The sequence below is a fragment of the Gorilla gorilla genome, chromosome 23 (assembly GCF_029281585.2).
Source record: "Gorilla gorilla gorilla isolate KB3781 chromosome 23, NHGRI_mGorGor1-v2.1_pri, whole genome shotgun sequence".
NCBI lineage: Eukaryota > Metazoa > Chordata > Mammalia > Primates > Hominidae > Gorilla > Gorilla gorilla.
The window spans coordinates 17,530,844-17,542,878 of record NC_086018.1 but is presented as its reverse complement, the minus strand read 5'-3'; the positions used below and the strand labels follow the sequence as shown (position 1 = coordinate 17,542,878).

The 12,035-nt window shown below is 51.9% G+C and overlaps 1 protein-coding gene across 1 annotated transcript in view; it reads right to left on the bottom strand.

The window, feature by feature from the left end:
* DGCR8 (DGCR8 microprocessor complex subunit) overlaps positions 1-12,035 on the bottom strand; it is a 31,587-nt gene that overhangs the window by 2,182 nt on the left and 17,370 nt on the right. Inside the window, exons 10-13 of the mRNA XM_055374984.2 lie at positions 3,429-3,529; positions 3,008-3,114; positions 2,308-2,435; positions 679-792 (exon numbers count right to left, since the gene is read on the bottom strand). Of these exons, the coding sequence (XP_055230959.1) occupies positions 679-792; positions 2,308-2,435; positions 3,008-3,114; positions 3,429-3,529 (450 nt within the window). The remainder of the gene's footprint in view (positions 1-678; positions 793-2,307; positions 2,436-3,007; positions 3,115-3,428; positions 3,530-12,035) is intronic.

Below are 12,035 nucleotides of genomic sequence, written 5' to 3'. Positions count from 1 at the left end.
CCCAGCCAGGAGCACTGTGTGCTGCCCTGCTGCCCTTGAGCCCCACAGCCCCTCTTCCGACCAGGGGCAAACCAGGCAGTCCCACTGGCTCCAGGAGGCCAAGCCCCACCCCAGGGAGCAGTGAGGGACCTGCTGGCCTGGGCGGCAGCAGATACCTCCTGGGGCTCTCACCCAGGCCAGGGGACTGCCACACTTAAGAAAGCTCCCACCCAGAAGGCCCAGGTGGGCAGGTCACGCCGTGGCCACGCAGACGATGCCTGAGGACAGAAGACACCACTGCCAGCCTGACAGGCCCCTCTTTGAGTGGGGTTCCCAAGGTGGCTTTAGGAGGCTTCATCAGGACCAAGCCCTACAGATTCAACCCTGGCAGGTGCACTGACCTACCTCCAAACACCCAGGGAGGACATGGGACTCAGGTGGCCCACCAAGACTGTGACCTTCATGGTCCACCAACAGGCTGGCCTGCCAGCTCTCTAACAACAGAACCAAAACTGAAGTGATTTATAAAAGTATCACACATGTTGAAGCTCAAAGAAAAGCCTGTATCTGATTTTGGAAGGAGGATCCAAGCATTTCCAAGGTGTCAGCTCAGGCACGGGTCCTGGGGTCTGCTGTCCCTCCACAGGTGCCACAGGAATGGCTGTGGCCCGGCAGCCCTCCCACTAGGGTGGCACTCACCCTTTCCTCAGCCAGCCTCTTCATCTCCTCTTGGAGCTTGCTGAGGATGTGCAGGTTGGGCTTGTTCTTCTTGGCATACTGCTGCAGCTCAATCACACTCTTGTCCGATGTCTCCTGGGAAGTATAGCACCTCACGCTCAGGACTGCAGGCTGTAGCTCTACGGCCTGCCCGCTGCCCAGCAGCTGTGTGCCTGGGACCCTGAAGGCAGGCGCGCCCAGGGTCTGGCAAGGTAGGCGCGCCCAGGGTCTGGCAGATACGAAACAGCCACGAGCTGTGGCAACATAACTGCATGCTGACTGGCCCGCCTCAGTGATGCCAGGCCCACTGACAGCAGCAGAGAGCGAGGGGCAGTCCATAGCTGCCAGGCCTTTCTGCCCACACCACGCCACTTATATGGCCTCCTGCCATGGGCAGAGTAGGGAGGTGAGGTGCTCGTGGTGCCCAGAGTCCTCATCAAGGAGCGAAACCAGAGTGTGGCCATAGCCAGTAAAAACAGCACGCTGCAGCCCAGCCCATCAGCCCCAGGCACTGAGCTCTCTGCACACTCCATGAATGCAGAGCAGCATCAGGCTGGCCTCAGCCCCTTCCCGTCTTAGGCCAGCCCCAAGGGTGCTGTGGTTCCTCGGGATGCCAAAGCTCCCCCAAGCTGTGGCTGTGCCTGGCTGGGACCTTTCCCCCTCCTGCTCAGGAAGTTTCCCACCCCCGGGCCAGAGTGGGGCTTGCCTTCTCTCCCTCCGTCACAGCCAAGGACCATGCACAGCAAAGGCAGAAGCAAGTGCTACCTACATTTCAACTTGCTTCCCAAAAATATCTCTCAAGTTCCTTAACATGCCCTGGTGGCCCGTGTGGGCCCCCGCACCCTCCCTTATCATGTCCAGAGTAAAGGCCTCTTCGGGGACAGTGCCGAGGCCTCGGTCTCAGAGACCTAAAGGCAGGCCCTGCTCTTGGCAGCTGACTCGGGCAGAGGGCCCACCCACCACACAGTCCTAGGGCTGCCCCACCTGCAGGCCTAACCCCTCCACAACTACTTCCCCTTCCAATGACGTGGAGGGCAAGAACCCAGAGAGTTTCTGTAATCATTTGGGGAAAATGATTACACTCACCTCCCCATGTTACCCTCCACCCCTCAGGAGTGGGCACTGGCTTACACTGCAAGATGTTGGCCACAACAGCAGAAACAAGACAGATGGTACACATATGCTCTTCTCTTAGAGATGGACCGGCACTGGTACCAGGGACAGCTACCCTGACACATTCGCTCTCCTTCAAGCAGGGAGAGCTGGCCCTGGCTCCTGAGCCTTTGCACACCTCCGAGCCGGGCGCACCTTCAGCATCTCCTGCCCGGCCCTGCCTTGCACTTTGGCCATCTCCCTACAAGCCACATAGCTGGGCCCAGCCTGCGTTCCCAATCACCCACACTTCACTGACCATGCCCAGCAGGCTGGGATAGGAGATGTGGCTGGGACGACCCCACCCCTGCCCACAAAGCCACACAAATGGCCCAGGAGAGAGGCAGCTGTGAGCAAGAGCAGAGCTGCCCAGCTCTGCCCCGTCTGAGCACAGAGCCTCAGGAATATGCTCTAGGGTGGCAGCACAGGCTGCCCTGGGACCTGCTGATGGCCAGTTACCTGCTTGACCATCTTGCTGCTCTCACGGCCATACATGCGCAGTAAAGACCCCCAGTTCTTGACATGTGGGTGCAGCAGCTGAAGGATCTTCTGTGAGGCTAACTGCTTTCCAACTCTCTTGTTCTTACCTACACAGAGAAAGAGCAAGCACGGAGAGGGGGTCACAAACACCCACAGTGCTCATGGGGCCCCCTGCCGCTCCCAGCCCTCCTGACCCACACCCCGAGGGCCAGCCAGGGCACATTCTACAGGAACAGGCAGCACTCTGCCACTGCTCTGGGCACCTGAGTCTCACAGTATCCAGCTGCCACCTTGAGAGTGGCCCTCATAGTCTAGGAGCTGAGGACACTACCACTCAAAGCCACGTAGCTGAGAGCCTCCCTCCCGCCAAGACGCACACCTCCAGAAACAGGGAGCAGCAGGATTCTGCTGGCTGTTCGAGGAGGAGGGCCTTTCCTCCTGCCACAGGGACAAGGGCTGGACGGAGACAGGGGTGACAGCGGGGGAAAGGGAAAAGACAGGGAAAGTGCAGGCAGGACGGCCGCCAGTCCGCCTTAGGCTGAACGTGTGGTGGCCAGCACACACAGCTGGGCTCAGGGACAATGCCAGGGCAACAGCTGAGACCAAGCCACAGAGGCACAGGGCCACACCAGGGGCCGCCCACCCAGCGGCCACCGGGCAGCAGAGAAGGAGTCCTTACACCACCCGCGCACTGTGTGCTTGCCACACGCCATGACGTATTCACTCTTCTGGTTTTTCCCAGGAACCACTTCAAACTTGATAGACGTGTCACCCATCCCATGGTTTCTTTAAGAGAAAACAGACAACAGATGGCGTCCCCTGAGCAGAGCAGCCAGCTGCCTCTGAGGAGGCCTGCTCTGGGAAGCCCTTAGGAAATGACCAAGCCTCTCCCCAGACTGCATCTCAGCCAGAGGAGGGAATTCTCCACACGCCCGATTCAGGCCTGTGGGACTGACTGGTGGCCAGGGCCAAGGGGCTGCTGTGTACCCAGGGAAACCTGGCCATGCCTCTGCCTTGGGACAAACAGCCACAAGAATATGAGACGCCAGAGAGGAGCTCCCCCGACCTGACTCATGGGGGGAGGCACCCCCCTACCCTACCTTTTAAGGCACTCGTGGAGGATCTGATATGGAGACAACAGCCCAGCCTTGCTGGTCAGCTCGTAGACCCGCGAGTCCTCGATGCTGATGTGGTTAAAATACTACAACACAAAGCAGAGGCTTGTGAGTCCCCACCAGGCCCACCGGCCTCTTCATGGCTGGGCCTGTGGTTGGCTTTCCCCAGATGCTTAATGTCTGTTCTTGTGAGCTCGCCTAGCACATCATACCTCAACTCTGCAAGGAAGCCACCGGGTACGAGACATGCTCCGTACCTCACCGTCCAGTTGCCCATCTCCAGAGCCCACAGCACCCTTCCACCCTGAGCACTGTGGGATGGAGTCTGGCATCCTAAGAGGGCCCCAGGTACATGGCTGGCTGGCCAGGCCCACCTTATTTGGATCTGATTCTGATCCATAAGGCACCCTTCTCAGAACTCTATAAAGATAAAGCACCTTTGCAGAGAGGCTTTACTATTGCCACAACTGAGACTACAGGAGAGGGAAAGTCAGCCAGACCCAAAAGCTGGCCTTAAAAGGCCCAGCTCCCCAAAGGCCAAAGCCCCACACAGCTACACAGAGCCCAGCCCCAGGTGGCCAGCAGAGGCCCAGCCCAGCAAGGCTTCCAACAGTGTCATCACCCTGGCTCTGCAGCCAACCCAAGAACACACAGGAAGGGCAAGAGAGGCAGACAGGGAAACAAGAGGTGATGGGGAGATTCCACACAGTGAGGCGTAGGGAAGCTGCAGCAGGCTGAGGTGCAGAGACAGTGCCCACTGTGCCTTCCCAGACTAGGACTTTGGCTGAAGCTGAGAGCGCCTCCTGGGTGAAAGGAAGATGCCATCCAGCCCACTCTGGAGCATGGACAACCTCCCTGGTGGAGCTCCTGTGACAACATACCACAAAGTCAGTGGCTTAGAACAAGAGGTTTATTCTCTCACCATTCTGAAGTCTGAAATCAAGGCCTCAGCAGGGCCATCCTCTTTCAGAAGCCTCTAGGGAGCCTCTGCCAGCTCCTGGTGGCCCCGGCATCCCTTGGCTATGGCAGCATTGCTCCGATTTTCATATGGACTACTAGCCCTGCCCCTCCTCCCTCTTCTTACAGAAACACCAGACACACTGGATCACACCACTGCTCTGCTTCAGTGTGATCTCATGTTAACCTAATTCTATCTGCAATCATCCTCTTTCCAAAAAAGACCACACTTTGAAGTACTGGAGATTACCCATCAGCCACACCCTCACAGTGCTTCCCCCACCGGCCCTGTTCTGGAGGGGTCTGCAGGGACCTGGAACCTGCCTGGCCCATGGGCAGCGAGGAAACCTAGAATCAAATGATTCACACGCCTCGCTGTGCAGGCTCCACGGTGTGCCAAGCCCGCTCCACAGGGATACTGGCCCTACAGACAGGGCAGTGGGCAGCTCCTCTGCCCTCGCCGCTCCAGCAAGCAGCAAGGCCAACTTGCTGCAACTGCAAAGAAGAGGAAGGCACTAGCCCTGAGGTTGGCAAGCGAAAAATCCTCGAGGTATGGCTTGGCTACTGTCTTCAAATAGGTCCCCAGAAGACACTGCTCCTCTCAAGTGCACAAATCAACATGGGTCTTTTTCCAGGGAAGGTCACTCACCAAGACATCAGGCCCTGGAACCTCAAGGGTTTGTCAACCAGCCAACCAATTAGCAACGTCCAGTGCTGTCGGCCCACAAGAACCCACATACCCCACAGCTTCGGGACTGGCCCTGGAGAAGCTGAGGCCGTGGCTGACACACACACAGCTAGAGAGCATGCTCAGAAGTTTCTGGCAAAAGACCGACGCCAGGATGCCCTGCACCAAGCTGCCTGAGGCCACATGTGCTACTGAGGGTTAACCCGCCAGGGACAGGTGGAGGCTCCAGCTCGTGAGAGCAGACAGATGGCAGAAGTGACCTGCAGACAAATCCCTGTTGCTTCTGACAAACAGCACAGGAGAAACCTAAGCAATCAGTGCCTGGCAGATGCCAAAGGAGCGTGTGGGAGCACCACAGACGCCCGACACCTCTACATTCCACTATCTATATGAGATGGACCAATGCCTGGCAAGACACAAACTATCTCAATAGCCTCAACAGCCCTACACCTGTTCAAGAAACTCAACAGTAGTTCAGAGTAGTCATAGTTATAGTTAGTAGTTCATATAGTAGTAGTTTAAAACTTTCCCATTAGGAAAACTCCAGGCCCAAATTTTAAGGAAGAAATGATACCAATCCTATATCTGTCTTGCCCTTCTGAAAAACTCAGGAGGAGGGCTACTTCCCACTTCGCTTGATGACACTACCCGTACCATGACCTTAACACCAAGAACACAGATGCAGCAGGGAACTAGCAAATTAAAGCCATTAACACATGAAAAGGAATATATACCATGCCCAAGTAGGACTTATCCCAGGAACACATTTTTAAAAAAACAACATAATTAACTATATTAACAAATTAGAGAAGAAAACTGGATAAGGAATCTACAGAAAAACTACTAGAATAAATCAGTACAAATAAAACAAATTCTAGCTCTGTAAGCTAGCAATAAACAATCAATTGGAACTAACGTACTATTCATCACAGTGCCATACATAAAATATTTAACTATAAATCTAGTAGAATATACACAGGGCCTGTGTGATGAAAACTGCCGACCACCCATGAAAGATATCAAAGAAGACCTAAATAAATGGACAGATGAACTATGTTTATGATTTGGAAAATCCAATATTGTTAGGATGTCCATTCTCCCCAGATTGATCTACAGGATCAATTCCAATCAAAATGCAGGCAGATTTTTTTTTTTTTTCTTAAGATGGGGTTTCGCTCTTGTTGCCCAGGCTGGAGTGCAATGGCACAATCTCGGCTCACTGCCACCTCACCTTCCGCCTCCTGGGTTCAAGCGATTCTCCTGCCTCAGCCTCCTGAGTAGCTGGGATTACATGTGCCCGCCACCACGCCCACTTAATTTTTGTATTTAAGTAGAGATGGGGTTTCACCATGTTGGCCAGGCAGGTCTCGAACTCCTAACCTCAGGTGGTAATCCACCCACCTCGGCCTCCCAAAGTGCTGGGATTACAGGCGTGAGCCACTGCACCCAGCCCAGAATTTTTTATAGAAACTGACATATTGTTTCTAAAGTCTACATGGAATAGCAAAGGAGCTAGAATAGCCAAAACAATTTTTTGAGAAAGAATAACAAAGTTGGAGGACTCCCAGTATCAAGACTTCAAGTCATCAGGAAAGTGTGGCATCAGGAAAAGGACACACAGCTCGAAAGACAGAAGACAGCCCCAAAACAGACACACTTCCACGGTCACCTAGTGACTGAGAAAGGTGTGAGGGCAATGCTAACATAAGCGTGCACCTGCCACACAGCCCAGCAACCCCATCCCAAGGGTTTACCTGAAGGAAACGAATCCGCCCATCACACACAGACCTGGACGACCTTACAGCAGCCTTACTGCCCATCACCAAAACCCAGAAACCTGTCAGTGTCCCTCAAGGGAGAATGGAGAGACCATTGAGGGGCACAGCCACCTGGTGGCCAGCACTCAGGAGTACAAATGACCACACGATGGATGCGTCACACCACGCCAAGCCAGAGGCCAGGTTCAAAGGCTACCTACCAGGTGACTCCACTAAGAGGACATTCAGGATCTGGCAAAACTACAGGCGCAGTTCAGTGCCCACCAGAGGATACAGGTGGGAGAGTTTGACCAACAAAGGAGAATGTCGGAGTGTACAGAAATGTTCTGCATCTTGATTGCAGTGTTGGTTACATGACTGTGTATTTGTCAAAACTCACAGTACTGTACCAAAAAGTGAACTTAACTCTATGTAAATTTTAAAATAAGTTGAAAAAAAAAAAAAAGAAAACACTTGGTCACTAATACCTAAATTTAATAGCCATGAACCACCAACCCACAGCTAGCAACAAAATACCAAGAGATCACCACAAGCTTTGTGAAAAGGAAATGATGCCAGTTCTGTTCCTTTTTTCCCTTTTTAATCAAGTAGCATACACGCGTGGCCACACCTCACAGGCATCAACCCGCCCCTCCTGACATGTCAACCCCACCTCCGGAGTCCACACAAGGAGGGGATGCTACCCCACGCCCCAGGCTGTCCAGCGGACAGTCCAAGGATAGGTGTTGGCACCTCTGCACAGGCAGCTGGGAGGAGCAGGGGGCGGGGACACAACCTGAGAGCCTCGCTAGGGAGGACCAGCAAATAGAAACTTCCCAGGAACAGGAGATGGCCACCCCTGTCTAAACCACCCCCCCACCCTACAACTGAGGGAAAAGCTACTTTCCCCTCTGACAGATTTTTAAATGGGGACATCACAGATGACATATATACATTTTTTTTTTTTTGAGACATATTCTCGCTCTGTCGCCCAGGCTGGAGTGCAGTGGCGCAATCTCAGCTCGCTGCAAGCTCCGCCTCCTGGGTTCACGCCATTCTCCTGCCTCAGCCTCCCGAGTAGCTGGGACTACAGGCGCCCACCACCATGCCCGGCTAATTTTTTGTATGTTTTTAGTAGAGACGGGGTTTCACCGTGTTAGCCAGGATGGTCTCGATGTCCTTACCTCGTAATCTGCCCGCCTCGGCCTCCCAAAGTGCTGGGATTACAGGTGTGAGCCACCGCGCCCAGCCCACAGATGACATATATACAAATAAGAGGGTCAAAGAGCTTCTCAGGAGGGGCACATACAAAAGGCACCCTAAACCAAGGCATAGCATCATAAAAACACACGGTCTTCTCTCAGGTTCCCAGAACAGAGCTCTTAAAACCCTGAGGATTTCCTGAGTGTTAGGTTTGTCTTTTGTGATTCAAAACAACCCCACCACAGAGCTTATGCTGAGGAGGTGGCCAGGGTGGGCTCCCCAGAGAAATCAAATGTGTGAGTAGAGGGGAGTAACTTTCAGCCCTTCATGAAAAATAAGTTTCATAAGTAAAATTTTTCCTGAGTTCCCTGAGTCCTAGCAAATTTCCAAGCATGAGGAGGGGTCCTGTGCCCGGTGGCAGGGGCCCCCATTTGCGGCTGGCACAGGAAGTGGGGGCAGTCCCACGAAACTGAGCTCCTTACCTGGGGAGATACGATGCTAGCTCCAGACAGGCTGCAGTGTGGGAGGATCGGAGTAGGGGTGTGGAAAAAGCCCCAGGCAGGGGAGTCTACAGCGGAAGCCACCACATGCCCCACCCCCATGTCCTTCTCCACCTGGGGAAACCTCTTCTTTCTCAGACTACTTTGCAATGTGGTTTCTGCAAAGCCTCTCCACTTCACAGAAGAACCCCAGAGTGGAGGCTGAGAACCTGACTCCCTGCTGGGCCCTCTCCTGGCACCAGAACCCACAGTGGTTCATGGACATTTCCACCACCCCATAGCAAAGAACAGGCAGGGCTTTTACTCAGACAGGAAGGCAGCGTGAGACCTACACAACTCAGGCACCATCATCTGCAGCAACCCATACCAAGAGTTTTGGTGGGCCGGGGTCTACGCAAGCGCTTCCCCAGAGGGCCTTGGAAGCCTCCCTGGGAGCCATATTTCCCACGGTTGGGTCACTCAGAAATAAAATCAAATGTGGCCGGGCGCGGTGGCTCACGCCTATAATCCCAGCACTTTGGGAGGCCAAGACGGACGGATCACGAGGTCAAGAGATAGAGACCATCCTGGCCAACACGGTGAAACCCCATCTCTACTAAAAATACAAAAATTAGCTGGGCGTGGTGGCATGCGCCTGTAGTCCCAGCTGCTCAGGAGGCTGAGGCAGGAGAATCGCTTGAACCCAGGAGGCAGAGGTTGCAGTAAGCGGAGATCGAACCACTGCACTCCAGCCTGGCAACAGAGTGAGACTCCATCTCAAAAAAAAAGGGACAAATGTGACTCTTCCTGGAACAGCTAGTACTTGGAGACTGTGCTTGATCCATATGCGGTCTGCAATCTGTCTGTAGCCTGCCCGCAATGAAGCAGTTACATAAAGCACAGAAAACATGTAGAAACTTGAGAGCAAGAGACTAGGTGTGGTGGCTCACGCCTGTAATCCCATCATCCTGGGAGGCTGAGGCAGGAGGACTGCTTGAAGCCAGGAGTTCAAGAAACTTAAGAGCAAGTTAGTACTACCATGGACACTTAACCATATTTTATAACAGCACCAGTCCACAAAGATGAGAAAACTTTACAAAACCCATCCTAAAGTAGTTCTGGAATGGCCGAATAAGGACCTCCAAAATCTGTTCTCCTCCATTAAAGCAACAAGAACACTAGCAAAAATGGTCAGAATTAATTCTTTCAGAACCCTGGAAACTAAAAAAGGCTTTCAACAATCTGAGGAGTGTTGATTCAAGAAAGACAATGAGTCTTGCTAAGAACAAGGAGTTGCTGGCATCTTAACTCGCCCCATTCCCAGCCCTTCTCCCCAGCTCTGTGGTAGCCACTCAATGGAGAATGGGTCCTCAAGGCCCCAGGCCCAGAGAACTGTCACTGTTGGGTTTACCTGGCCACCCTCTGGAAAAGCCTCATGGCAGGATTTGTCTTTATTTGACCTCACTCAGTGAAAACAGCCCAGTTCCTGAGGGCTTTTGTCAAAAGGAACCAGTGGCAACTGTTTCACCCTGCAGCTGCCAGAGGCTGGGGCACTAGTTGGGCAAACAAGAGGCTGGCCAAGAACCCGAGAAGGAAAAGCTGGAGATGTCCATGGGGCTCTGAAAGGCTCTAGCGTATGCCTGGAGATGGCTGCGCACAGGCCCAGGAAAACCTCCCAGCTGACTGACCTGGAGACTCTGTGCAGGTGGCAGACAAAGGCTAAGACAGTTGGCAGCCACCGGAGCACACCAGGTGAGCCCCACAGACCCACAGCTCTCATCACAGGCCGGGAGACTTACTCGTTCAGGGAATTTAAGAAAATCCCTGTCCAAGCATCAGGAGACCACTCAGCTAAAGGGCCCGTGTATTCAGTGGCCACAAATCATAAAGAATACACACTTCACAGAATCAATCTAGGAAAGTCACTATTATGAGGTAAACTGTCACCCCCAAATTTACATGTTGAAGTCCCTCAGAATGCAACAGTATTTGGAGACAAGGTCTTTACAGAGGTCATCACATTACAGTGAGGTCATTAGGGTAGGGCCTAATCCAGTGAGACAGGTGTCTCTACCAAATGGGCAATGTGGAGACCAGCATGCACACAGAGAGAAAGGCATGGACATGGAGATCGCTATCCTCCACCCACGGAGAAAGGCCTTCTCTTAGCCTTCTGACACCTTCATTTTGGACTTCTGGCTTCCAGAACTTTGAGACTATACATCTCTGTCATTTAAGCCTCCCAGTCTGTGACACTTTGTTACAGCATCCCTAGCAAACTGATACAGTCACAAATAGAGAGCAAGGACATATGACAAAAACTATAAACTTAGGGGAGGTGAGGTAATGTGATTTCCAGAGTTGCCATATATTTTAAATGTCCAATTCTCGACAATAACAAAAAATTCTGAGATATGCAAAGAAATAGGAAAGTAGAGACAGCCCATACATGAAGGGAAAGGCAGTTTAATATACACGCTCTCTGAGAACTGGACTTACCAGAAACAGATTTTACATCACCTACAGAAAACATACTCAAAGGACTAAGAAACCATGTCTAAAGAACTGAAGTATAATGCCAGCACAGTGGCACGTCTGTCATCTCAACACTCTGGGAGGCTGAGGTGGGCAGATTGCTTGAGCCTAGGAGTTCGAGACCAGCCTGAGCAATATGGTGAAACCCCATCTCTACCCCATATATATATATTTTTTTTTCTTTTTTCTTTTTTTTTTTTTTTTGAGACAGGAGTCTCGCTCTGTCACCAGGCTGGAGCACAGTGGCGCAGTATCAGCTCACTGCAACCTCCACCTCCTGGGTTCAAGTGGTTCTTCTGCCTCAGCCTCCCGGGTAGCTGCAATTACAGGTGCCCACCACCACACCCAGCTAATTTTTGTATTTTTAGTAGAGACGGGGTTTCACCATGTTGGCCAGGATGGTCTCGATCTCTTGACCTTGTGATCTGCCCGCCTTGGCCTCCCAAAGTGCTGGGATTACAGGTGTGAGCCACCATGCCTGACCCTATATATATAATTTTTTTTTTAAAAAAAAGAATTAAAGTATAAAAACAATGCATTACCCAATAGAGAATTTTTTTTAAAAAGACAGAAATTATGAAACAGTCACTAGAGGGGTTTACCAGCAGAATGTGAGCCAACAGAAGATAAAGGAGCAAACTTGAAGACAGGGCAATTGAAATAATCCACACTGAGGGACAGAAAGAAAAAAGTACAGAGAAGAAACAACAGAGCCTCAGAGACCTGTGATATATCATCAAGTGTAACAATGTACTGATCAAGAAAAAGAAGAAAGCCTCAAATTACTGAAATCAGGAATGACAGCAAGGGACCATCGCAACCATATAGAAATAAAAAAGGGTCATATGGGGATACTAGGAACAAATATATGCTAATCAATTAGATAATCTACATCAAATGGGAAAAAAATTCCAAAAAAGACACAAACTATCAACACTGGCTCAAGAAGAAACAGATAATCTCAATCGACCTA